This window comes from Lissotriton vulgaris, chromosome 7, assembly GCF_964263255.1.
Source record: "Lissotriton vulgaris chromosome 7, aLisVul1.2, whole genome shotgun sequence".
NCBI lineage: Eukaryota > Metazoa > Chordata > Amphibia > Caudata > Salamandridae > Lissotriton > Lissotriton vulgaris.
Window position 1 is genome coordinate 1,742,891,592 of NC_141695.1, and position 26,792 is coordinate 1,742,918,383.

The 26,792-nt window shown below is 47.7% G+C and overlaps 1 protein-coding gene across 4 annotated transcripts in view; it reads right to left on the minus strand.

Annotated features, from left to right (window-relative positions):
* LOC147706552 (guanylate-binding protein 2-like) overlaps positions 1–26,792 on the minus strand; it is a 161,001-nt gene that overhangs the window by 78,476 nt on the left and 55,733 nt on the right. For all 4 annotated transcript variants that reach the window (XM_086933023.1, XM_086933022.1, XM_086933020.1 and 1 more), the window contains exons 3-5: positions 22,108–22,229; positions 8,353–8,465; positions 4,317–4,504 (exon numbers count right to left, since the gene is read on the minus strand). Coding sequence is in view for 3 of the 4 variants with exons in the window: in XM_086933022.1 (XP_086789148.1) it covers positions 4,317–4,504; positions 8,353–8,465; positions 22,108–22,229 (423 nt within the window). In the remaining variant the exon portion in view is untranslated. The remainder of the gene's footprint in view (positions 1–4,316; positions 4,505–8,352; positions 8,466–22,107; positions 22,230–26,792) is intronic.

Sequence of the window (26,792 nt, forward strand, 5' to 3'; positions counted from 1 at the left end):
AAAGTGATATACAATTGAATTGTCACTTCACCTACCCACACCACCCCTGAGCACTACACTCCCTCCCCCTTTTCCCTGTACAGTGGGCACTGTTAAAAATGTATATTATATGTTTGTAAATGAAAAAATACAGTATTCAACGTATCAACACTATCTGAATAAACAATAGTGTTTTATCAAGTGAACGGTTAATGAATATTTTTCTTAAAAATTTAGAATTTACTCATAACTGGTCAAGGACCACTTTCTGTATAGCGCATTATGGATACAGCCGTCCGCACAGGCTTGGCAAAGGTGGCAGTGGTGTACTCCAGATGGCGGCTTCCCTGCGTTCACTTCGAACACTTACAACTGGCAAAATTGGGAAGACACGGTATGTTGGTGTATTGGCGCACAGTATGTTTTTTTTGGGAGCCATGTAAGGAGCGTAGCGCCTGGGGCTGTGGGGTTTGCTCTCTATAAAGAGCCACATCTCCGGGGCCATGGATTAACTCACTGTAGGCACCCCATAGTGGAAATAAGATGAAGAAGATAATTACTCCGCTAGCTTGCAGAACTCTGCGGTATTCAGCGGAGTTGTTCGGTAACTCAGCAGAATTCCACGGAGTGAAACTCTGCGAATTCCGCCCACCCTAGAAAAGATGCAAGATGAGCTTGCATGGGTTAATGGCATGCTTGTGAGGACTGAAAAGGTTGTTCTGCCTTTGATTTTAAAGAATGAGATCATTTAGACGAGTCATGAAGGTCGTCCAGGAATGTCAGCTACCAAAAGGAACATATGGGAGTACCTGTAAGTGGCCAAGAAATGATGAGGGGGTTGATAGATGGGTGGGAGAATGTATTATGTGCATCCCCAGTAACAAAAATACCAGGGCTTGTGTAATAGAGCTTAAACGGATGACGTAAGATGGGCTTGAACATCTTGGATGATCTAGTAGTTTTAGTGAGGGCTTGTTGAGCAGTGCCTGATATTGCTGTAAGCTGAACTTGCACACAGTGGGTCCCTTCGGTGTTCCAGCAAGGATTGACATCTGTGTGTTTGTCATGACTGACTACTTCAAGAGGCCGGAGAGGAAGATTATTGAGAATTTGACATTGGACGCAATGACAAACTTCCTGGTAGGTACCTATTTCAAAGAGGAACTGCTGAAATGTTTAACTACAAATAATATCCGCTCAATTCACTAGCGCTGTTTTCCAGTTTTTAGGTTGACCCTGGGAAGCGATTGTGTTGCTCAGCATATTGTATCCAGAATATGGGCTTAAAGCACACCCATCGATTACCAATGGTTCTTTGTTGTGCCATTCACAAATCCTGCCTTTTGATTGGTGCATTGCTGGTCATTGGCTCTCCTTTAGGTGCCTGGTTCCCGCCCAGGGGACATCACTGATTGATCATTCTGTTTAGCCATCCAACACGTTCGTGCTTCCTCCTGGTCATCCATCCTAACATGATTCATACAGCTTATTGGAGCATAATCCCTTGTTTATTGTTGCTTCCCCTCGTTGCTTCTCACAGTGGCATGGAAGCACTCCTGTTAACACGCTCGGGAGCTGGTATTGGAGCCACAATACCAATGCACTTCCATTCTATTGTGTGTATGTTTTTTTATACGCATTTACCGTTCTTTACACTTTGCCACTGGGAAGCGCTCCTAGTCATGAATAAATCTGACCTTTAAATGCACAGCATAAAACGTTTCTCCAAGCGGGCGCTGCGCTTCATTTTTCAGCACAGTGACCAAAGTCAATGGGGATGTGTTGAATTCAAGATTGCAGAGTGCAGTACCTTGTGTGGCCAAAAGATGTCCCAAAGAACACCAAGTGGCAGCTTGTGGTACAGCACCCTTTCTCTGCTTCTTGAACATTAGAACAGTAAATGTTGCAGGGTTTTTTCAGACAGCATATTACTCATTTAGTTTGTGTTGTGTGCCATGTTTCTTCCACTTCCTCATAGTCTCTCTGTCTCGCTCCTCCTCACTTGCTGAAAACCATGACTTCAACAAAAGACTCTTTAGCTCTCTTTTCTCTCCTTTCTTTCTTTTTTTGGATCCATTTCACAGGGGAACAAATTTTGCTTCAAATGTCTTCATTTCCTGACATTTTTCTATTCCAAAGTGCAGTCTCGGGACAGAGAGAATTAAAAAAAAAATAATCTGAAAAATAAATAAAAAACCTAATAAAGCAAGACAGAGTGGTCGCTAAGAGGCCTGATTGGTTTTATTCATACCCACACACATTAGCGCCACTTTTTAGAGTTTGCCAATGAAGCGTTACTTTCTATTTTCACGTCTTTCTTTGAATAGTATTGTTTTACCCAGGAGAGGAACTGCACCATTCCTGGAGGTACTGCAATGCCTGGTTGATGCATAGAGTGAAAAAAGTTTAATATGATCCTCAGCAACTCTTTTCCTTATTTTAGTTTCAAAAATATGCTCTCTGTGGTCAAGGATGTGGTCTTTTTAACACCTTCGCTGCGGCGGCTATTCCGGCCCAGCGCTAAGGGGGCGGGGCGGCCACGCGGCGCGCCCATGCTGGTGACGGAACCGCTCCGTCACCATCCTCAGTTGAGCTGTGCTCATGACGGAGCGGTTCCGTCATGGCCCCGCCCGCTCAATGGAACGACCAGCGCAGTTGCGGAATCCACGCCGCGCAGGCGCGGTGAGCGGGCCATGACGGAACCGCTCCGTCATCAGCACAGCGCTACCGCGGCTGATGACGGAGCGGTTCCGTCATCAGCATCGAAGGAGTTAAGGATATAAGCTTGGCGCATTGAAACGGGTCCCTTCTGGGCTCTGTAGTCATGTCCTTAACTTTTCAACAAAAATACTCATTGATTTCTGAATAATAAGTTTAAAAGCGTTAAGGTAACCATGTTGTTCCTACTTATATTTCACATGCTTCAATTAATCTTGCATTACCTTTAAGTGTTTGCTTTTTCCACGATGTGGTTACTTTTTTTTCCAGCCAGCATATTACTTTTCTCTTCCCTCCCTCATATCAACTATTTCCTTTTTTCTGGTTATCCAGCGCCGCAAGGTCATTCGAATGGCAATAGCGCTATGCAAATATGATCATTTCATTGCAATTAAAACGCAAAAGTAAAAAACATGGTCATTTTCAATGCCAAGAGCTCTAACTTTCACAAATGCGAGACCGAGTACATTGCAAATGCTTGACTGAATAGGTGCCAAATTTAGCATAAGAGCACTGTGGCGTACCACCCAGGAGCAGACAGACAGAACACTTCAACCGTCTTATTAAAGAATCCATGCAGTTCGTTCTGAATGTTGAAGTAACGCTTTGCAGGGAGGCAACTTTACTTTCTTACAGGACCTCTCCCGAGTCTGGGTCGAGTTTACCCTGTTGAACTTATGAAATCGGGAACAATTTTGATGACTGGTGGTTGAAAAGGAAGATTGGGAAGCATGAGGGTCAGGGTATCTACAAGGAAGTGATGTACCAGGGTATTAGAAATAGAGTTGATAAACAAAGTTAAGATGGGCGAGTGTCTGTCCAAGACGAATGGCAGAGTATCCATCAACACTCCTAGTCTAGGGGACCGGTTCTTATTTAAGTTTCCCAGTAAGCGAGGGGAATCGTGTGCAAGGAGGTCTGAATCCATTGTGATGGCTGAGGCCTTGAGAGGGCTCTCAGAGTTGCTGCCAGGGAGATGTGGCATTTGGGCAGGGTTTCGAGCTTCAGGGGAGTGGCATGAGGGGGGGTGGGGAGGGGTGTGCATGCATATGCGTGTGTTTTTTTTATCCAAACCAAGAGGAGAACATTTTCTTGATGTGGATATCCCACAAGACAGTGGACATGACCAAGAAAAGGATGACACTATTGGTTGTATGGTTGACATTTCCAATGAAAGGTTGCTTGCTTCTTCTCCGTCATTAGATGGAGTTCCAGTATTAGGACTCTTCGGAGTTAGCGGAGAGTTTGTCTTATATTCATGTTTTTTGCTCTTGAGTAGGACTCCCTTTCTTAAACAGGTTCTTTGTGTGCTTTCACAATGGGTTCTGCATAATCTATGGTTCCTCTTTTGTTGTTGTGAGAGATGGTGTGTGGTGAGTAAGTGTGTTGTCATGTTGTAGGTCAATCTAGAAGGTAAGCATTCTTGTGGTGGCGGACATCAATGTGGAGGCCATCAAGCTGCACCCTACCATGTGTTGCTCTGTAGGAATAATTATGACTCTTTTTGCAGTGCAATGAATCTACTGTTACTCCTCTGCCTGGCTAGACTTTCGTTTGCGAGATCCTTCCATCACTAGCGATTTCAATCGCAGATTATGACTCTCTCAGTGTTGGATTACCTTCATCGTGCCCTAAGGCGAAATCCAGGGAATGATTTGCAGCCAGCATTTCCTCTTCCATCTGTGGGTCAGCCGGGACGTCCCGCATGCAGCAGACAAACTCGGGTAAGAGGCCTTGAAGCAGCAGGCTGGTGTCCTCAGGAAAGGAGGCATCCACACACACCATGGTGTTTGCCCAGTCCATGTACCTGGAGGGATCTGGTAAAGGAAACTCAACAGTGATGGATAGCTGGCCCCTCAGACATCACCCTGTGTGCAGACCGGGACTACACCTTCTTCTCTCTTTGCCGAGAGTGTGGCCTTCTGTGCTAGGGGTGCAGCTCACAGCTGGTTGTACCTCAAACCCAATGAATCCATGTGCGTGGATCTTACGCAGTGCCAGGCATCAGAGCAACCAACCACAACACATCCGATTGTGCATGACATGGATGAAATTAAAATCAAATCTCTGCTGCGACACACTAGCAAATAGTGGAGAAGCTTTCCAGTTAAAAGTAAAAAAACACCGAGACACAGGTAAGAGATCGCCTTTATATATCCCATTTACAGAAATACCATCCCAGGAATTTCCCACTTCAGAGATAGATTGTATAATAACTATACATTCATGTTAGTTTAGCAAATGTAACATTCGTGTGAGTTATCTTCTACTTGTATAACGTTTTATGGATCTAAAAATAGTTCGTAGAGTTGAGTTATCAGAAAAAAATGGAGGCCAAGATTGTAGCTCTTCTCCTGCCAGAAACACTCCACTGGACCAAAGCATGAATCCAGCACAAGAAGAGACCTTCCAAATTAAACCCACGTGCACCTCCTTAAAATACATACCTATGACCATTCATGCAAACACTCAATCAACAACTACAACAGAAATCCATACATAAACTCACCTGCCAAATAATACCAGGCACAAACCCAATTCCAGACACTTTTATTGCATATTGTATCTCTATGCACAATACTGATAACAGATCGCTCCTTCTCTTATGTGTCAAAATAAGCAAAAGATCTCACACACAACTCTGGAGACACCATCGACTTGATCTACCAAGAGAATCTACAGATAATATTTAAGACTGAAAAGGGCAACCTTGGACTCCATCTCTCTTCAACACCATCAAGTATCGTCTTCATGAAAATACTGCACAGCCACGTACCACCCTTCGGGACAATGTAAGCCAGGCTCTCGACACCCCATCAAACGGGATCCTGAGATGGGGCAAAGAAGAAATGCTTCAGTGAGACTCTGAGATTCACTCAAACAAATACTTTAGAGATGAATCGGCTTGGTAGTAGTACAAACTTTAGGAAAACACAAACAAACAAAATATGTTCAAACTAACAGTCTCAAATAATCTTCATGGCAATGAGACTACATTGCTTAGAAACACAGCCAACATGTTTCTCCCATCAAGCTATTAAAACTAATCTACAATTTTATCCACATAGAATGACAAGATAAATTGCAAATGAAAGAAAAACAAATATTTTCTAAATCACAAGTTGCAAACGCAAGTGACACCAGTCAACAGAACATCAAAGCCAAACTAAATCGGACTAATCAGACGCGCTAACTATCCCAGCCTTCATACTCACGAAGGTGTTCAAATCACAAGACGCGCGTGCTTTTAAGCATACTCGGTTCCTGTTCATACCTGTCGAAATAATTAAAGACTATGTAGACTGCTTGGAATCAGTTATAAAACACTTCATCACCCAGACCTTCAGAGAATATTCACGGTCACAACGGCCTTGGCCATCACTATAACTCCAAACCATTGCAAATATCCCCATAAGATCCATGTTCACACAACAAACCATTAAATCCCTTCTTTAAGACTACAGTGTTTGATCCAAGTTTTCATCTTTTTCAGAGAACCATAACAGTGAGCTTAAAATATGGAATAACATCCTTGCAGCAGCTGATGATGACAAAGCTTGCCAGCTATTTCTGGAAGACAGTAATGCACCCTTTGACTCTGTTAAGGAACTCTATGGCCCCCATCCCAAAGCAGCAAAATCTATGGACTTCTCAGTCCCTTCGTCTGCCAATGTTCCCTGCAGCGGATGTCAGTCGCCCATGCTTGGTTTCCCTCCTGCTCAAATTCCAACAGCCTTGACTGGAATATCGATAACGCATATTACCACTGGTGGTCTTCAGCATCTACCTAATGTAGACAACGGCAAACGGGAGCTGCTTTACACCCTTGAAAGCAAGTTCTACATTTGGATCACCAAACACTAAAAACAGTACTAGACCCTAGAATCCTGCTTCTGGCCGCTCTCTCATACTTGGTACTTGGCAACCAGAAAATAAGGTCCTAATCGGACCTGATGTTCTTCAGTGCTAAACGCCTCCCAAATTTCCACCAGCTAAACTCTTGCATTCCTGGTAGGACAGACACATGCACTTAATAAATACATGACTTTCAGAGCCACAGCTACAGCCCCAGGACAGTCCATTGCATCAGATTAAATGAAATGAATGAAAATAACTACTTGTAAAGCGCACGGCTACTCCACAGAGGGTCCCGGCCCTGACAGTGGGCCCACCGGAAGACAGAAACAAAGCTTACAAACGGGCCGCGGCCGCCCGAAGAATTACAGCTGGAAAAGCCAGGTTTTAAGCTGTCTTCTAAAAGTCAACAGATCCTGAACTTGCCCAAGATGAGGAGGCAGTCCGTTCCATGAGCAGGCGGCCAGCACTTGAAACGAACGACCGTCTATACGGGAGCGGGCAAACGTGGGCATATGCATTAATGACTGGCCAGAGGACCTCAGAGTCGTTGTAGCACGTAAGGTTGGATCCTTCTCCTAAGATACACTGCCCCTGTGCCATGAAAGGCACGGAAAGCTAGGACCAGCATTTTGAATTGGATCCTCTTACGTACCGGAAGCCCGTGTAGGGCCTTCAGGTGGATAGTCATATGTGCTCTGGGCCCTAACATAAGACACTCCATCTTCTCTCTTATTCTTACTCCATCTCCAAAGGCATCTTCCTGACAAAGCCTGAACAACCATCAACTCAGGCATCAATGACTCCAACTTGCTCCACTTCAGCCTACCAGAGAACAAATCTCTGCATACGCATGGATCAGAACACTACAACCAGACTGGAAACAGTAGAGTGCAGGACTCCATCCGCACAGTGTGTGGTCATATTAGTGGGCCCTTGTATACGGGAAAGATAAATGCCTTACTGACAAATGCATCCAAGGGAGACGTCTTAAATAAAACAGGAATACCTATCAACAGAACATTATTCACCAGCACCTCGACATCCAACCACACCTTCTCCACATACGTTGACTATATAGGACACTCTAAGAGAGGCATTCATTTACAAAACGCACTGTCATCCAGAAGGGCATTCCTGTGCCAATAACAGGTGTTGATTGTTACCCAACTCGGTAGCACTTATTTTATTGAGCTCAAAAGGATAAAAGGCTGAGTGGGCACGCTGGGATTTGAATCTCTGACAGCAAGAAAAAACACATGTCTATACAATGGATGCACTAGCTCACTGAGCCACCAGACTTGGTCGCGGGCCCCTGGATATGCCCAGCTCGCCATGTGTACCTCCATAGCGAGACCAAGCACCCTCGCTTAAAAAAACACAGGGACTGACCTTTTTCTGAATTTTCAGCACATCCACTCTTTCAAGGTGGAAACACCTTCAGGCAGTTTACCTGGTAGAACTGTAACATGAACCTTTCCATTCATTAACTTGACTTATACTCAACTTGCTCCTATGAAGTGGGTCCTTCATGTAGGGTGCTCTACTGATGAGGGTGCATCCTACAGGGTGAGGCGCTATACATGGAATGTTCCTCTGGAATAAAACCCACCTTGTGTGTTTGGAATGCTTCCCTTACCTGACTCACCCCGTTTAGAGACGTAGTGAGTATTAAACATGCAGACATGACTGTGCGTTGACACTGCGACGTACATTGACGGTGAGACCCAAGGGTGCTCTGCTCTCACAAGCTCAGAGGCTTGAACCAGATCAATGAAACGCTCCACAAACAAAGGATACTTGAGCTGTATCAGTTCCTCTTGGATGCCTCCAATGGTTCGGGTATTGTAGACAAAAACAGAGGAGGTCAGAATATCCAGCATAAACAGCCAGGCAAACACCTTTGGGTCATCCTGAAATACACAAAGGAAGTATAAGAACAGAATAATGCAACTACAGGAACAGTTCTTACAGAACCTATGGATTACCCAGCCAGCTACCTCTCCATACATGAAACATTAAGACAGGAAAAGGAGGGGTGGGGAGCACAGTGGCAGAAGTATGGACTTGCCACCCAAGAAGGAGTATATAGGAGATGAACTATAAAGTAGTGACTCACAAATGTAAACAATGAGAAAATAAACAACAAACTAATACATAATTGTCACAATTACAAGTGGGCCTGGATAGGGTGGGAGGCCTTCTCCACACCAAATAAACATTGAATATAAAGGGCATCTGTTTTTCTGGGTTCTGTAAATACCTTGAATTCAAGGTTTTTGAATGAAAATAAAGAAGTGCATCCATTATTTGTCACTTTTTGCACCAATTTCAACTTGTATTTCAATTTACTGCATGTTTCTTGTTTCAACCAGTACATTTGGGCAGTTTTTAGCTGCCCAGATTCACCAGGTGAAAGAATGTATTAAGGGTAAAGTGTTTACATCACAAATTGGAATTTCGATCCCCGACAAAAATGAGGTTTGCGGAGGGATAGAATCTTACAGCCTACTTATAAGAAGAGCCAAAAGGTGATAAAAGAACAGGCTAATACCCCAACAGCATCTCTTTAGCAGCAGAACATACATACTAACCACCCACCGTTGTGTGCACGCGGCAGAACTTACACCTAAGCCAATGAACAATGTGCCTGTAAGAGCAGAACCTACAGATCAACCACCGAAAGAACCTGTGCCAATGGGACAGAACTTGTGATAACCCATTAGACAGTGTGACAATAAGGCCAGACCTTCCTACCCCTGAACGTACGCGTCATACACTGCAGTGAGCGATGTTGAAGCACCATTAATGTTCTCGAAGAACAACGGGCAGCCTTTCTTACCAATCCTTTCAATCTAACAGAGCCGGATACCACATGGAATGGCCAACACTACAGGCCAACAGTAACTTTCTCACCTTTAACCTGATCTGCGTGTGTGGACTAAGGGGAAAAAAAGATTGGTCCATCTCCACGCTGTAAATCCTAATTCAGGATTGACGACTTTCTTTCCCAGCATCCCATCTTTTACATTCAATCAATCAATCAATCAATGACACTTATAAAGCGCGCTACATACCCGTAGGGTCTCAAGGCGCTGGGGGGGGGGGGGGGGGGGGGGGGGGGGGTGCCGCTACTGCTCGAACAGCCAGGTCTTCAGCTTCTTCCTGAAGGAGAGGTGGTCTTGGGTCAGGCGCAGGTCGGGAGGGAGGGAGTTCCAGGTCTTGGCGGCCAGGTAGGAGAAGGACCTTCCTCCTGTAGTCGCTCTTCGGATGCGGGGGACGGCGGCGAGGGCGTGGTTGGCTGATCGGAGGTGGCGTTTGGGAGCGTAGAAGTTGACTCGGCTGTTGAGGTAGCTCGGGCCTTGGTCGTGTAGGGCTTTGTGTGCGTGGGTGAGGAGGCGGAAGGTGATTCTTTTGTTGACGGGGAGCCATTGAAGGTCTCTCAGATATCCGGAGATGTGGCTGGTTCGTGGGATGTCGAGGATGAGTCTGGCTGAGGCGTTCTGGATCCGCTGGAGTCTCTTCTGGAGCTTGGCGGTGGTACCGGCGTAGAGGGCGTTGCCGTAGTCCAGTCGGCTGGTGACGAGGGCCTGGGTGACGGTCTTCCTGGTCTCGGTGGGGATCCACCAGAAGATCTTTCGTAGCATGCGTAGGATGTTGAAGCACGCCGAGGAGACGTTGTTGACTTGCCTGGTCAAGGAGAGGGAGGAGTCCAGGATGAAGCCCAGGTTGCGTGCGTGGTCTGTCGGTTTGGGTGCGGTGCCCAGGGCGGGAGGCCACCAGGAGTCGTCCCAGGCGGAGGGTGAGGGGCCCAGGATGAGGACCTCCGTCTTGTCCGAGTTCAGTTTCAGGCGGCTGGTCGTCATCCACTCGGCTACCTCTTTCATCCCATCGTGAAGGTTGGCTCTGGCGGCGGTGGGGTCGTTGGTCAGGGAGAGGATCAGCTGGGTGTCGTCGGCGTAGGGGATGATGCTGAGGTTGTGTTTGCGTACGATGGCCGCGAGGGGGCTCATGTAGACGTTGAAGAGGGTGGGGCTCAGAGATGATCCTTGAGGGACGCCGCAGATGACTTCGGAGGCCTCTGACTTGTACGGTGGTAGGCGGACTCTCTGTGTTCTTCCGTCGAGGAAGGAGATGATCCATTCCAGCGCCTTGTCCTGGATTCCGATGTTGCCGAGGCGCCGTACTAGGGTGCGGTGGCAGACCGTGTCGAATGCCGCGGAGAGGTCCAGGAGGATGAGGGCCGCTGTTTCTCCATTGTCCATCAGGGCTCGGATGTCATCGGTGGCGGCGATGAGGGCGGTCTCGGTGCTGTGGTTGGCTCGGAAGCCAGACTGTGAGGGGTCGAGGGATCCGTTCGTCTCGAGGAAGGCGGCCATCTGCTTGTTGACGGTCTTCTCAATGACTTTGGCTGGAAACGGGAGGAGCGAGATGGGGCGGTAGTTCTTGAGATCGGTGGGGTCCGCTGTTGGTTTCTTGAGTAGAGCGCTGAGTTCGGCGTGTTTCCAGCTCTCAGGGAAGGTGGCAGTGTCGATGATGTCTCGCAGGTGGGGTGCGATGACAGCGTCGGCCTTGTTGAAGACGTGGTGAGGGCAGGGGTCGGTCGGTGATCCGGAGTGGATGGAGTTCATCGTGCGGACGGTGTCTTCGATGCTGATCGGGGTCCAGGCGTGGAGGGTGGTGGTGGGGGGTGGTTGTTCGGTCATGGTGTGCGTTGGTTGGTTGTAGAAGCTGTTGTGTATGTCCGCGATCTTGTTGTGGAAGTATGAAGCGAGGGAGTTGCAGAGGTCTTGCGATGGGGTGATGTCGTTGTTTCCTGCGCTGGGGTTGGCAAGCTCTTTCACGATGTTGAAGAGTTCCTTGCAGTTGTGTGCGTTGTTGTCCAACCGGTCCTTGAATGCTGTTTTCTTGGCGGCGCGGATCAGCTGGTGGTGTTTCCGGGTGGCAAGTTTGAAGGAGGTCCTGTTGTCCGGTGTCGGTTCCTTTCTCCAGACTCTCTCGAGGGCACGGCAGTTCTTCTTGGAGCTCTTGAGTTCGTCGGTGAACCATGGAGCCTTCTTGCTGCCGGGTCTGCTAGGCGGGGTCCTCAGTGGGGCGAGTTCGTCCACGCAGTTGCTGATCATTTGGGTCTCCACGTGCCACAATGACTATACCACCTGCCTTGCTATCCTTAAGATGCGGCTTCCTGATAGAAGCAGCGAAGGAGGACAAACTATCTTATGATCAGAACCATCTGTCAGTACTTTGCCTTCATGCACCACCAAAAAGCCCAAAGCTCTGACATAGGCTACCTGCAAAAATATTGGCTAGATTCTTCACGGTGCACTGCTCCTTGGTCTCTGTTTGGGGTGACCCTCAGCTTCCATCTGTTTCATTCGAATCTCCAAGTGCTACACCAGAGGGATCCCCTCCTGTCACTTCTGTTTTAATCTCACCATTTGCAATTCCTCCATAAGTATATCCAGCTTTTTTTCAGAAAAGAGCCATGTGTCGCCATCATGCCTATTTGTCTCCCCACTAGAATATCGATATGGAGACCCGTCTCTACTGTTTCTTTGATCTCCTTTCTTCTCCGCTGCTGGGGATGTGAAAAGTATCTATTACTTTTAGTAATTGTCTCCCAATGTGTTGATCTCCCTAGATCGACCCGCCATCACAGTGTGATTGGAGCCCATAGTGTGCTGACTCACAAGGGGGTGCTTCCGTATGCACCGCACAGTTCCAAGAGATGACCAGGCTGAATACCTTCCTCCAGTCCCCAGAACGCTGATGCCCGCTTTGCCTCCTGCCTGGTATCATAATAATACTAAAGGCCAACACTGTCTACCCCTCCGACAGAGAGAAGTAGGGCCACTGAAGAATGAACTTGCTGGCAGGGCTCTTGTACCTTCTATGGCGAACACATGAAGCACCATATCCACCAGCCAATGCTCAGATGCCCTCAGCAGCACAACTTTTCAGACAAGCTTTGTTTCCCTCTTAAAACCCCTCTATTTTGCACACTCTGAGGCAAAAATATTTTTAACAGCAAATTTTCCAGAAACTTCATTGGCTCTAGAGGCTCATCTATCTGGCTTCTGCCTATCTCTTGACTTAAACCTTATTGGGAGCTCCTATGTATGAGATTTTGAATCAAGGTGGCAAAACACCATCCTAATGTTGATAGGCCTCTCCGCGGACTTTGACACCATGGATCACAGTATTTTGATCATTAGTTTGTCAGTTAAGCTGGTCAGCAAAGGACAAAGGTCTCAGGCTAAGGAATGGACAGACAACCCTGACACATAGACAAGAGGCATGTTTTGTTTCCATTCTTTTTTGTCCTGCAGAGACTGCATTGCTCTCACTGGGTTCCATACTTTTCAGTGCTTGCAAGGCCCTTTTAACTGAACTTTGTCTGGTGCGTTGGTTTCACCTTCCATACCTACATAGAGGGCATGCAGCTCCTCAGCCAGCGAAGTGGCAACATGTTGGATTCTCCCGAGACATTTTAAAACTGAATGATCTCCAAGGCCTCTTAGTGACCCAGACTCATCTTTAATCAAATACTGACAAAACCATGGTACTGAGGCTTAGTAAGCAACCTTCTGCAAAGTCCTTTGCTTGGTGGTCTTCTGACCTTGGTCACCCTCCAGCTTTTAAGCATTACTGAGCTGCATCTTTCACATTTGGATCACAGCACGCTTTACAAACAGGAGCAGTAATCAGTCATAGTGCTGACCTGCCAACAATGTTCCCACCAGAACAAAGTATCTACAAAGGCAGACTTTTCAGCTTCCACTATGTTTTCACAGAAGCTCAGACACTTCTCATTCCCATGTATTCATATTTTTGTTCTATTCTATTGGTACTTATAAAGCGCATGGTTACCCACCAAGGGACTCCCAGCGCTACGAAGGGCATAAGCTAAAAGAAGCTCTCAACAAAAACACTCGAACAGCCAGGTCTTCAGAGGTTTCCTAAAAGTAAGCTCATCCGCAGTGATCCAAAACAGAAATGGGTGAGAGTTCTATCATTTGAAAGCACGAAAGGAAAAGGACCGACAACTGATTCTGCTTTTCAGAACTCTAGGAATCATTGCTGAGTGAGAAGTTTGGGATCACAATGTGGAATGCAAGGTTGTACCAAATGGTGCAACAGACTCAGACCCTTATTGTTAAAGGCTTGAAATACAATATACAATCTTTTAAACTGAATCCTTTTTTATAGGGACCCAGTGAAGTGTGGTCAGAGAAGCAGAGACAGACTGATATATTGGCAGCCTTAACAATTTCCAAAGTTCTAAACAATATGCAGTCTGTCCGGTCCGGATTGGGAGATTCACAAATGAAGGATATTTCTTTAAAGCAGTTGACATGTTGCAAACGCCTGGACTACATTCCTCTGGATAGACCTAGGTAATATTTCAAAATCAGTTGTAATAGATCTTAAAGGACCAAAATCAGTCTACAGCCAATTTCCTCACCTGCGTCTCAAATGACAACTTGTTCAACCAGAGTCCTAAATGATTAACAACTGTTTTGGGTTGAGACTGGGGCCCAACGCTTTCTGGTCAACAATTCAGTGTCCAACAGTTTAAACTACTTCCAACAACCATAACTTCAGTTTTATCACCATTGAGTTTTAAGCAGTATTTAGCCATTATCCTGGCTACTGCTGTAAGATTAGGGTTTAACTGGACTGCTTTTGAATGCTGTTCTGGGGCCATAGAGTTGACAAACTGTCTGTCATACTTACACGAGACCAAGGTGAGATCAAAAGATTGAATAGTATCTGCTAACAGATGGACATAAACATTAAACAAAGGGGGACTCGAAGAGGACCCTTGGGGTGCTAAACACTCAAGAGACATGGAGTCCAAGTAGAGAGGCTTATCCTAGAGCTGAAAACTCATCCTCCAAAACCGATGCAGGCCATTTCCAGGTCCGCCGAGTCACCCCTGAATTACATAACCTCTAAAGCAAAATTCTGTGATATATGTAATAAAAGAGACACTGAGATCTCAGATGAGGCAGACCTTTGTGGCATCTAGCTTGAAAAAAAACAAGAACATTCTTAGAGGTAAGCATTTATCAGGAGCATAGAAATATAAAAATACGAACAGCAGGGAGAAGTCTTAGAGGGGAGACCGCGTTTACAATGCTGGTTGATTAAATGCATGGCATTACATCGCAAGTCGTTTCAACGACTTGCGCTTGATGGCGCGCAACATCAGGGAATGTGTTGGATGTTAAATCCAACACCTTCCCTGCTGTTGCGCTAACTGGAGTAGGAATAGTAATTTATACTATTCCTAAATCCAGCACGCCATCTAGCACAAGTCGTAGAAATTACTTGCGATATCATTCCATGCATGGTAACAACGCGGATAATGTAAGGTCCGCTTTGTAACCTACCGCATGGAATTTGCTTGCGGTGTAACATCATATATTTGTCTTAGACACAACAGACCCACATAGTTGAAAGCTAATATTCCATAGTTAACTTGCCATTTTAAAAGAACCAACATATTAGAAAGATTTAATATGATCAAGACCTATAATATCTTCCCCCTTTAATACCTTCAATCAAAACATGGAAGAAGATACTCAATCACACACCCCAAACCACACACACACACAAAAGATATATGGCCTTTACGTACTAGGATAACGTAACATTTGGAACAGACACAAAAAACATCATTACAACTATTGCACATAATCCTTCAGCTTGCTGGGGGAATACACTTCCTACATGACCTATTAGTGGAAAAATCCTTTTCTTTACGATCACTCGCTTTCTACGAATTCACAGAATCCCCAGAATTTGTATGCTAATGATCTGGGTGATATATCGTTCTAACACCCGGCGATCAGAAAGAATTACTGACAACTTCTCCTTGTTCCAACACTTTCTGTCTTCCAACATTACTATGCAATTCTTGACATTCTTGACATACAAAACGTTATTGGGTGACACAAAACTAGACCGGCGTTTGAGTGAACTCCAGGCATCTTGACGCTTGTCATTTCACCCACATACTTACGCAATTCTCGACTCTGCACACCTTAATATTTCACCTGATCCCATTATTTACCTATTACGTGGAGTGCTACCCACACTACTCAAGGAATGCAAAACAGATGTGGTGACGGAGGAGTTCCGCTACCTCGGAGTCCACATCATTACAGACTCTGATCTCTTCTATCAACGTAAACTCTCCCACCGCTGCTGCGCTTGCAGGGTGAAGTACATCACTGGAGGACTCTGCCACTCTCCCCATTAGGGAGAGCTGCCCTCTTCAAGAGGATGGCTCTCCTTCGGTGCCTATATATACTGCAAAAAACACCATATCCAATTCCCTGTAAGTACTTTTAGACAACAGAAAGTGAACAAAGGATGTTGCTTTGGGACGGGAAGCCTCAGAGGATAGCATGTCATAAGCTGGTTCGGGGGTGGCACGATGGAGGTATAGCATTGCCTGACATACGGAAATATTATTGGGCTGCACAGCTAGTGGCCATCAACAAGTGTATACATCGGCCACCAGATGAGTCTGCTTTTAGAATGGAAAGATATATTTTTTAAGCAAGTGGGGCTATACTAGAGTGCTTTACACCTCTCCACGACATCTTTCACTGACGGGCCCAACAAAAACCACAGTCCAACTTTGGCACATGGTCCAAAAACATGGGGTGGGGCAGAAAAATAACACATTCACGGTCCAGAAACACATGGGATGGGACAGAAAAAGAACACAGCATACTCCACTATGGGAAGCCGAAAGGCTGGGCACCATGGGCAAAATTCCCGGTTTTGATAAATGGGACCTAATAGGCATATCCTGCGTGGGCGACCTATGGGCAAGGTGAAAGTCATACCCTTCACAACACTGCAGCAAGAATACGAGCTGTCTGATGCAGAGACATTTCGCTATCTTCACTTTAGACATGCACTACAAGCGACAATCCCCAAGGGTGTGGAGCTTCCTGAGTCTTCCCCACTAGAGGACAGAATCCTGTAAAACGATATCCCTGACATACCAGAAATTGGACAATAATTCCACTGACCCCCTCCTGAGGCTCTGGGAACAGTGGCAAACAGACATAGGTTACTTGGATGACCACGATTGTCAGGAGTCTTTGGCATCCGCTAGAGGAGTGGCCATATCGAGAAAATTCCGAGCACTAGAATTGAAAATACTTCATAGAACATACTATTCTTGTCACATTCTGGCTAAAATGGGTAGAGGGACTGACCCTAATTGTAGACGGAGGTGTGGCCAAGAGAGAACATACTATCACACAATATGGGAATGCCCACCTATACAGTGGTACTGGGCAGCCGTTGTACGTAGCCTGAGCAGTGTTACAGGAGTACAGATGGCTCCTTCCCTGAATGTTTGGGAAGCCATGGACCTCAGTGCCACAGAAGGAACTTGGGTAACACTGGGTCTGGAAATTGCGAAGCGCAATATTGCAAAGATGTGGGGGGCACTCGATACACAAACTACGAGATAGGATGTAAGACCTTGATTGGTGTATGATAGCAAAGAAAACAGTGTATGAAAGCAAGGGGTGTCCCGGTGTTGGACCCGGCCTCGTGGCGTGGCCCTCGCTGACTCGTCCACCCAGAACTATACACGAGACTCCTACATCGGACCTGAAACGACCTCCAGACCGCGTGCCTGCACGTGACCGGCAGACTCCATGTTTGGCCACCCCGGCCAGCCGGCCGCCTTCTTCCCTTTCGGCAGCCTCTGGCTGCTCCCGGCTGCAGCCAGGCGTGCGCGTCCGGCGCGCCCCGACTCGCCCAGGGGGGTGAACGACTCACCAAGTACCCGAAACCAAGGCTTCCATCACACCTCCGGCCCCCTCCCGAGGAGCTGGTTGTCCTCACACCTCCGAGCCATCCCTGGGGGCTGGTTTCGATCGCACCTTTTGGCTTCCTAGTGAGCTGGCTCCAGGCCTTCATGGGTGTCTGGAATTCCCTGGACGCATGGTCCAAAAGCACCAAAGACACCGCCGCCCAGACAATCAGGCGCCTGGCCCTCGGACCTCCGGCCTCCTGCCTCTGAGGGTCCGGACATCAAAGAACTCCTGGACTATAAGACAGCCTGCCTTCCATCTAGCCAGCAGTTCTATCTTGGACAAGAAAGCCCTGTTGATCTGATCGCGGCTGACCTTGAGGAGAACAGACTCTGACCCATCGAGCCCTGCTGACGTCGTCGCGGCTCCTCCTCGAACCAACGGAACTGAACCACCGGAGCCCTGCTGACCTCGTCGCGGCCCACTCTTGAGAGTAAGAGACACTTGTTACCATCCCGAGCCCTGCGGACGCTGTCGCGGCTCCACCTGCCTACGAGTACGACGAAGTACTCCTGACCAAGCCCTGCTGACCTCGTCGCGGCTTGAAGAACTCTCTGGTCCAGCTGGACCAGCAACGCTACCCTCACGACCACCTGGGACTAAAGTGAGTAGGACTGCAAGTCCCATCGCCAGTCCCCATACCCCCCAGTTCGAGGATTGAGAACTGTGCGCAGGGTACGTGGTGTGCCAGCTGGCCCTCTAAGACTGTCCCGCTCCCCCGTTCCCCTTGCTACAAGACTTTCGCGATCCCTCGATCGCTTTGTATTGCTCCTTACTTTTATCTTGATAAAGTTCATACTTGATAAAGAAACACGGTGTGGTGTCCGTTCGTAAGTGTGGTGTGTCGTCCGTGTGTACGATCAGTCCTCCCTGGCGGGGACTCCCCCTCGGTAAAACTCGGCAGTAATTGTGGGAGAGGAGGTCCCGGGTGGTTAGGAGAGTCCTCTTGACCCCTGGGGTCACCGCCTTCCAACACCCGGGAAGTGGGAACAGGTCTGGAGCAAATGGAAACTTACCATAGGAACCCATGTGGGAACCCGGTGGGGGGACTGCAGAGGGGACCGGGCAAACAGGGAGCTGCCCCCTAGGGGTATGGCTAAATGTTGTACAGCAATAGTACGAGGACGGCAAGATGGTGTTTGTACTTATAGCTGTAAATTATTCATCCGATATAGGCAATGGATCTGTAAAAATTGTATTTTACACTGTCAAGTTTTCAATAAACAGATTATTAAAAAAAATATTTCATCTTATCTTGTCTCCTCTAGAAATCCACATCATCCAGTTTCTCCATTGGAAATTCCGTCTTCTCCATTTACAAACTATTTACCTTTGACCCCAATACCTTTTCCCTCAGCAATACAAAAGGAGAGACTTTGGTGGCAATATTCTTAGTGGTGAGATTAGCCTACAACAAATTCCTCAGTTCTCTTATCCAATCCAGTCCATTAGCCATAGATAACTGAATGTTCTCCTGGATGACTCAATTATACTGCTCCACCAGACCATTATTCCTGGGGTGGTCACGTGCTAAGTATCTAAACTATTAAGTAAAAGCAAAACATTATATTGAAATTATATGAGTAGGGTTGTCTGGAAAACATTTTCCAGGCACTGCTTTTCTGGAAAAAAATTCTCCAGGAATTCCCTGACTGTGCAAATGGTGGCACTGTTGACAAAGCTAACTTCAGGCCGACGGGAATAAGATCTGCAGCCACTATCCCATACTTGACCATTCCCTTCAAGACATTTAGGGACGAATGAAATCAACGCTTATGTTAAACCAGGACATTTTCTGGCAGTGGAAATAATTCTACAGGACTTGGGAAAGTAACTTGTGACTTATTGCTATAAATACACAATACACCTTATCTGACAAACTGTTTCACAGACCTGTCTAAACTTGGCTTCCAAGTCAACTATCTAACCCCTCTCTTCTTGGGCCACATGTCAATACGGCCTTTGTGTACCAACTCAACAACCTTAACATGTAAAGAAAAGGGTACAATCTAGTGCAAGGTAGTGTGCAAGCGGAGACCAAGCACCTAGAGAAAAGGCAAAGGGTCCCGTGACTAGCAGGGTGGCTTGAAATAGGCAGAAAGGAAGACAGTATTTTGAACAAAGTAAAGAGGAGTAAAGCATCCGGGGCCCCAACCCAGGAAAGCATGCAGTGCGGAGGAATCGAGGGGCCAGAAAACGTAATGACCCCACTGTGAGGAGAAGGGGGCGGAGAATGGGTTTTTAGTGGTTGAAGCCTAAGGATGTGGGAATCAGAAGAAATGAGAAGTCAATTTCTATCAAAGCCATTAGGGAATGAGTAGGGTGAGGATGCAGAAAAGGAGCAGCAACAATCCTTGCCCAGAAAACCTCTGTTTCAGGCAATAGTAGGGATTGAGAGGAAAGACACAGAAAGGGGGAATACTAATCCTTATCCGAGAAACCTCCATGTTTCAGATGAAGGGATCCCCTGCCCACTTTGAGAGGAAGGGAGACCAATAGTAACATCTGCTCTAGTTAAACTGCTGGAAGAAAGATCAGAATCAGAGACTGAAATGGGGAACTTGGCCCCTTGAAGGCTGGCGATATATCCTTTAAAGATTGGAGTAACCTTAGAGCCAGGACTCTATTTCCAATACATAGACTTTAATAGTGAATACCTTAAGAAGTGTTGGATTGCTGCAAGAAGAGATGTGGATAAATTACTTGTTATATTGAATACATTCATATTCAACTGGAAATACACTTTCTATTCTCGGTGATTCTATACAGCAAGGCATCAAATCTTCTCAAGAAACCAGTGACTATACACAACTACAGTGAAAAGTGATGATAGGTGTCCTATTTAGCAACCGAACATCTAGAATTCATACATCCTCCATTCACATGTTGCACAACCTTCTTGAAGGCTTCATCTTCAGCAAGCACCTGCAACCACTCAGTCTCAGTATTTACACCTCTAGTAATGTAAGATATAGCACCAACTGCGGCTTTATCCTCACCTTCTGGCTCCATTTCTCCAGCATCATTGTGGAGAAGTGTGGCTCAATGGTTAGAGCGGCAGACCCTGATGCAGAGGTCTAGCCCGGGACCAGGGTTCAATTCCCCGCCTCGGCAGGTCTTGGGCTCAAAAATTCCACGGACCTGATAATTCTCGCCTCGGTGCCTATTCCAATCATGGAGTCCCACTCTGCAACTCTGGGCAATAGCTTGCTTAATCTCCACAACGGCCCCCACAACGCTAAGGATGCCTGGCCTCCACCTTGGGGGTGCCCAGGAGTGGACGCCTCAGAGGGAAAGCCAGGATGGGTTCCACAGTGGTATTCGTACAAGCGCCTTGAGACCCTTGCGGGTGAGTAGTGCGCAATACAAGTATCAATCTACATTTACATTTACCTAAGAGTAGCCTAGCAAAGCAACCTGCCATTATGGTCATAACTCTTGAAATATATCCAATTTTGTGATGGAACTCCTGCAGTCAAAAGTGTCAACTGCAATTCTCAGTGTGTCTCTTCTAGCACCCTTGGTGGTAAACAAAGCCACCAAAGGTTTGTGGTAGCACTGATCCCCCATCAACCAGCCAAACATCATGTTCTAAAACCAAGTACTGACTGGTGAATGCCAACACTGTGTCTTTGTCATTCTTGTGCTGTATCAATGCAGCCCCCACACCACACGGGCTGGCATGAGTTACCACAATACTGGAGTCCCAGATGCCAAAAGGTTTGAGAGGCACAGCATTCGCTGCATGCTCTTCAAATTGAGCAACTTAATCCTTACAATTCTTTTCCTACACAGGTGGAAAATATTGAGTAAATGACATTTCTTCCATGTAGGATGCAGTATGTTCAATCCTTAGAAGGGAATTACACAGGTATACAAGCTTATCCAAAATCAAATGAGGAGTGGTCAGTAGAACCTCCTGGAATTTCCCATTTCTTTTTTCTACCACTTCACTTCTTAACTCTTCCTCAAAAGTTTTATATTCACATGTTGTAGCCAAAATCCCAAGGACTCCCACAAAAATCCATGCAGGTCACTCACTGCCAGTGAAACGATGAGGACACCATCTTTACGGGTGAAGCTTGCACTAGCAGCTTCTAACTGTGGGTGGCTGGAAGCAGGGCCTAAAACAACAACCCCATACAGTGGACAGCTAGCCTTCCATAGTTGGCACTCCATTTTAGAGCATACATAGTATAAAATATTTCACATACTCAGGACCCAACAGCACTCCACCCCGCTGTTCCATCCATGTTGGCTGGAATATCCATTACTTCCATCTTCTGATTCTATGGTTGTGTAGGGATGGAATTATGAGCTGTGAGCAGTAAGCTATCCTTGAATATGTGCATTTTGCTGCAGCATAAAGAACACAGCTCAACAAGTCGTCTACGTGCTTCACGCCAGTTGACCACTTGAATACATATCTGTGAGCTTCTCAATGGAAGAGAACCCTTCATAAAGATTGCAATGATGTGCCAGTGGGATCATTAGACAAGTCTGTAGAGCCACCCACAATGTGTCTGTGAGGCCTCAAAAGCACTGAATGCTACACACAGCAAGATATGTGGAGGAAGCGGTCACACACAATGAAAGGACACATGGGTCCTACAAACTCACAATGATGCACCCTTACTTGGGCATTCTCCATTTCTCTGCCTGTTTACCCCATACCCTTACAGAACAGTAATCAGATTTTCAGTACCTCATCTCTGAATCCATCAGTATCCAAAAGGACGAGGCTGTTGTCCCTTCCCATTGGGTGCGGCAGGCATCTCATCCATATTCCAGGGGCCTTAGTCCCCCAAGGCCGGCACTGGCCAAATGCTGAAATAAGAATAAAAAAGAAAATGCAACCTGTTATGCATTCACTGAGTGCGGAGGGCACATGAGGCAGGAGGGGACAACTGGGAGGAGTTTCATGATAATTCTCCTTGTTGCCAAGACTCCTCCTGCTCACCTACTCACCCCGGAACGCATTCGGCATAGGCGGTCCCTCTAGAAGCAATCTGTAAGTTCATTACATGTACTGCAGATCAACCCCAGGACCCCTATGCACTGTGCATGCAGTGCTAGCTAGCATGGTATTTCATGCATTGATTGAAACATCTGAACTAGCCTGGTATATTTACAGGCTGCGTGTGCTGTCCTAGCCTGCAGACATGCCTGGTGAGCGTGTACCTAGGTAACCTGGTATCCCCGTGCTCTGTGTGAGCAGTCCTTGGTACCCTGGTAACCTATGCCTTGTGTGAGCAGTCCTTGGTGCCCTGGTACCTCCATGTCTTGTGTGAGCAGTCCTTGGCACCCTGGTACCCCCATGCCTTGTGTGTGTGGTCCTTGGTACCCTGATATCCCCATGCTCTTTGTGAGCAGTCCTTGGAACCCTGGTATCCCCATGCCTTGTGTGTCCAGTCCCTGGTACCCTGGTATCCCCAGGCCTTGTGCGAGCAGTCCTTGGTACCCTGGTATCCCCATGCTTTGTGTGAGCAGTCCTTGGTACCCTGGTAACCTATGCCTTGTGTGAGCAGTCCTTGGTACCCTGGCATCCCCATGCCTTGTGTGAGAAGTCCTTGGTACCCTGGTATCCCATGCGTTGTGTGTCCAGTCCCTGGTATCCCCAGGCCTTGTGCGAGCAGTCCTTGGTACCCTGGCATCCCCATGCCTTGTGTGAGCAGTCCTTGGTACCCTGGTATCCCCATGCTCTGTGTGAGCAGTCCTTGGTACCCTGGTAACCTATACCTTGTGTGAGCAGTCCTTGGTGCCCTGGTATCCCCATGCTTTGTGTGAGCAGTCCTTGGTACCCTGGTATCTCCATGCCTTGTGTGAGCAGTCCTCGGTACCCTGGTATCCCCATGCTCTCTGTGACCAGTCCTTGGTACCCTGGTACCTCCATGTCTTGGGTGGGCAGTCCTTGGTACCCTGGTATCCCCATGCCTTGTGTGAGCAGTCCTTGGTACCCTGGTATCCCCATGCTCTGTGTGAGCAGTCCTTGGTACCCTGGTATCCCCATGCCTTGTGTGTCCAGTCCTTGGTACCCTGGTATCTCCATGCCTTGTGTGAGCAGTCCTTGGTACCCTGGTACCCCCATGCTTTGTGTGAGCAGTCCTTGGTACCCTGGTATCTCCATGCCTTGTGTGAGCAGTCCTTGGTACCCTGATATCCCTATGCCTTGTGTGAGCAGTCCTAGGTACCCTGGTATCCCCCTGCCTTGTGTGAGCAGTACTTGGTACCCTGGTATCCCCATGCCTTGTGTGAGCAGTCCTTGGTACCCTGGTACATCCATGCTTTGGGTGTGCAGTCCTTGGCACCCTGGTACCCCCATGCTTTGTGTGAGCAGTCCTTGGTACCCTGATATCCCCATGCTTTGTGTGAGCAGTCCTTGGTACCCTGGCATCCCCATGCCTTGTGTGTGTGGTCCTTGGTACCCTAGTATGCCCATGCCTTGTGTGAGCAGTCCTTGGTACCCTGGTATCCCCATGCTCTGTGTGAGCAGTCCTTGGTACCCTGGTATCCCCATGCCTTGTGTGAGCAGTCCTTGGTACCCTGGTATCCCCATGCTCTGTGTGTGCAGTCCCTGGTACCCTGGTATCCCCATGCTTTGTGTGAGCAGTCCTTGGTACCCTGGCATCCCCAAGCCTTGTGTGAGCAGTCCTTGGTACCCTGGTATCCCCATGCTCTGTGTGAGCAGTCCTTGGTACCCTGGCATCCCCATGCCTTGCGTGAGCAGTCCTTGGTACCCTGGTATCCCCATGCTCTGTGCGAGTAGTCCTTGGTACCCTGGTATCTCCATGCCTTGTGTGAGCAGTCCTCGGTACCCTGGTATCCCCATGCTCTCTGTGACCAGTCCTTGGTACCCTGGTACCTCCATGTCTTGGGTGGGCAGTCCTTGGTACCCTGGTATCCCCATGCCTTGTGTGAGCAGTCCTTGGTACCCTGGTATCCCCATGCTCTGTGTGAGCAGTCCTTGGTACCCTGGTATCCCCATGCCTTGTGTGTCCAGTCCTTGGTACCCTGGTATCTCCATGCCTTGTGTGAGCAGTCCTTGGTACCCTGGTACCCCCATGCTTTGTGTGAGCAGTCCTTGGTACCCTGGTATCTCCATGCCTTGTGTGAGCAGTCCTTGGTACCCTGATATCCATATGCCTTGTGTGAGCAGTCCTAGGTACCCTGGTATCCCCCTGCCTTGTGTGAGCAGTACTTGGTACCCTGGTATCCCCATGCCTTGTGTGAGCAGTCCTTGGTACCCTGGTACATCCATGCTTTGGGTGTGCAGTCCTTGGCACCCTGGTACCCCCATGCTTTGTGTGAGCAGTCCTTGGTACCCTGATATCCCTATGCCTTGTGTGAGCAGTCCTTGGTACCCTGATATCCCTATGCCTTGTGTGAGCAGTCCTTGGTACCCTGGTATCCCCATGCTTTGTGTGAGCAGTCCTAGGTACCCTGGTATCCTCGTGCCTTGTTTGTGTGGTCCTTGGTACCCTGATATCCCCCTGCCTTGTGTGAGCAGTCCTTGGTACCCTGTTATCCTCATGCCATGTGTGAGCAGTCTTTGGTACCCTGATATACCCATGCCTTGTGCGAGTAGTCTTTGGTACCCTGGTATCCCCATGCTTTGTGCGAGTAGTCCTTGGTACCCTGGTATCCCCATGCTTTGTGTGAGCAGTCCTAGGTACCCTGGTATCCCCATGACTTGTTTGTGTGGTCCTTGGTACCCTGATATCCCCATGCTCTGTGTGAGCAGTCCTTGGTACCCTGTTATCCCCATGCCTTGTGTGAGCAGTTCTTGTTACCCAGGTATCCCCATGACTTGTGTGAGCAGTCCTTGGTACCCTGGTATCTCCATGCCTTGTGTGAGCAGACCTTGGTACCCTGGTATCTCCATGCCTTGTGTGAGCAGTCCTTGGTACCTCCATGCCTTGTGTTAGCAGTCCTTGGTACCCTGGTACCCCCATGCCTTGTGTGTGTGGTCCTTGGTACCCTGGTATCTCCATGCCTTGTGTGAGTAGTCCTTCGTACCCTGGCATCCCCATGCTTGTTTGTGTGGTCCTTGGTACTCTGGTATCCCCATTGCTTGTGAGAGCAGTCCTTGGTACCCTGGTATCCCCATGCCTTGTGAGAGCAGTCCTTGGTACCCTGGTACCTCCATGCCTTGTGTGTCCAGTCCTGGTACCCTGGTACCCACATGCCTTGTGTGAGCAGTCCTTGGTACTCTAGTATCCCCAGGCCTTGTGTGTGCAGTCCTTGGTATGCTGGTATCCCCAGGCTTTATGTGTGCAGTCCTTGGTACGCTGGTATCCCTGTGCCTTGTTTTTGCTGACCTTGGTACCCTGGTATCATCATGCCTTGTGTGTGGCGCTTACTACCCTAGGATCCCCATGCCTTGTGTGTGGAGTCCTTTCTACCCTGATAATCCCATGACTTGTGTGTACAGATCTATACTGGTATTCACATGCCTTGTGGTTGCAGTGTGTACTGTGTGTCTCACTCATTCTAGCGGTGCTTGCTACTGGTCTAATTAAAAGTACCTACTGCAGGTCTCATTACCACTAGCATTATATACTATGGGTCAATTTGCCTCTGGCACTGCATATTTCACTAGCACTGCCTACTTAGGGCCCATTTGCCACTGGCACTACATACTGCGGGTCTCATTACCACTGGCACTGCATACTATGGTTCCCTTTACCATTGGTACTGCATACTGCGGGTGTCATTACCACTGGCACTGCATACTATGGTTCCCTTTACCATTGGTACTGCATACTGCGGGTGTCATTACCACTGGCACTGCATACTATGGGTTCCTTTACCATTGGTACTGCATACTGCGGTTGTCATTACCACTGGCACTGCATACTATGGGTTCCTTTACCATTGGTACTGCATACTGCGGGTGTCATTACCACTGGCACTGCATACTATGGGTTCCTTTACCATTGGTACTGCATACTGCTGGTGTCATTACCACTGGCACTGCATACTATGGGTTCCTTTACCATTGGTACTGCATACTGCGGTTGTCATTACCACTGGCACTGCATACTATGGGTTCCTTTACCATTGGTACTGCATACTGCGGGTGTCATTACCACTGGCACTGCATACTATGGGTTCCTTTACCATTGGTACTGCATACTGCTGGTGTCATTACCACTGGCACTGCATACTATGGGTTCCTTTACCATTGGTACTGCATACTGCGGTTGTCATTACCACTGGCACTGCATACTATGGGTTCCTTTACCATTGGTACTGCATACTGCGGGTGTCATTACCACAGGCACTGCATACTATGGGTCCCTTTACCATTGGTACTGCATACTGCGGGTCTCATTACCACTGGCACTGCATACTATGGTTCCCTTTACCATTGGTACTGCATACTGCGGG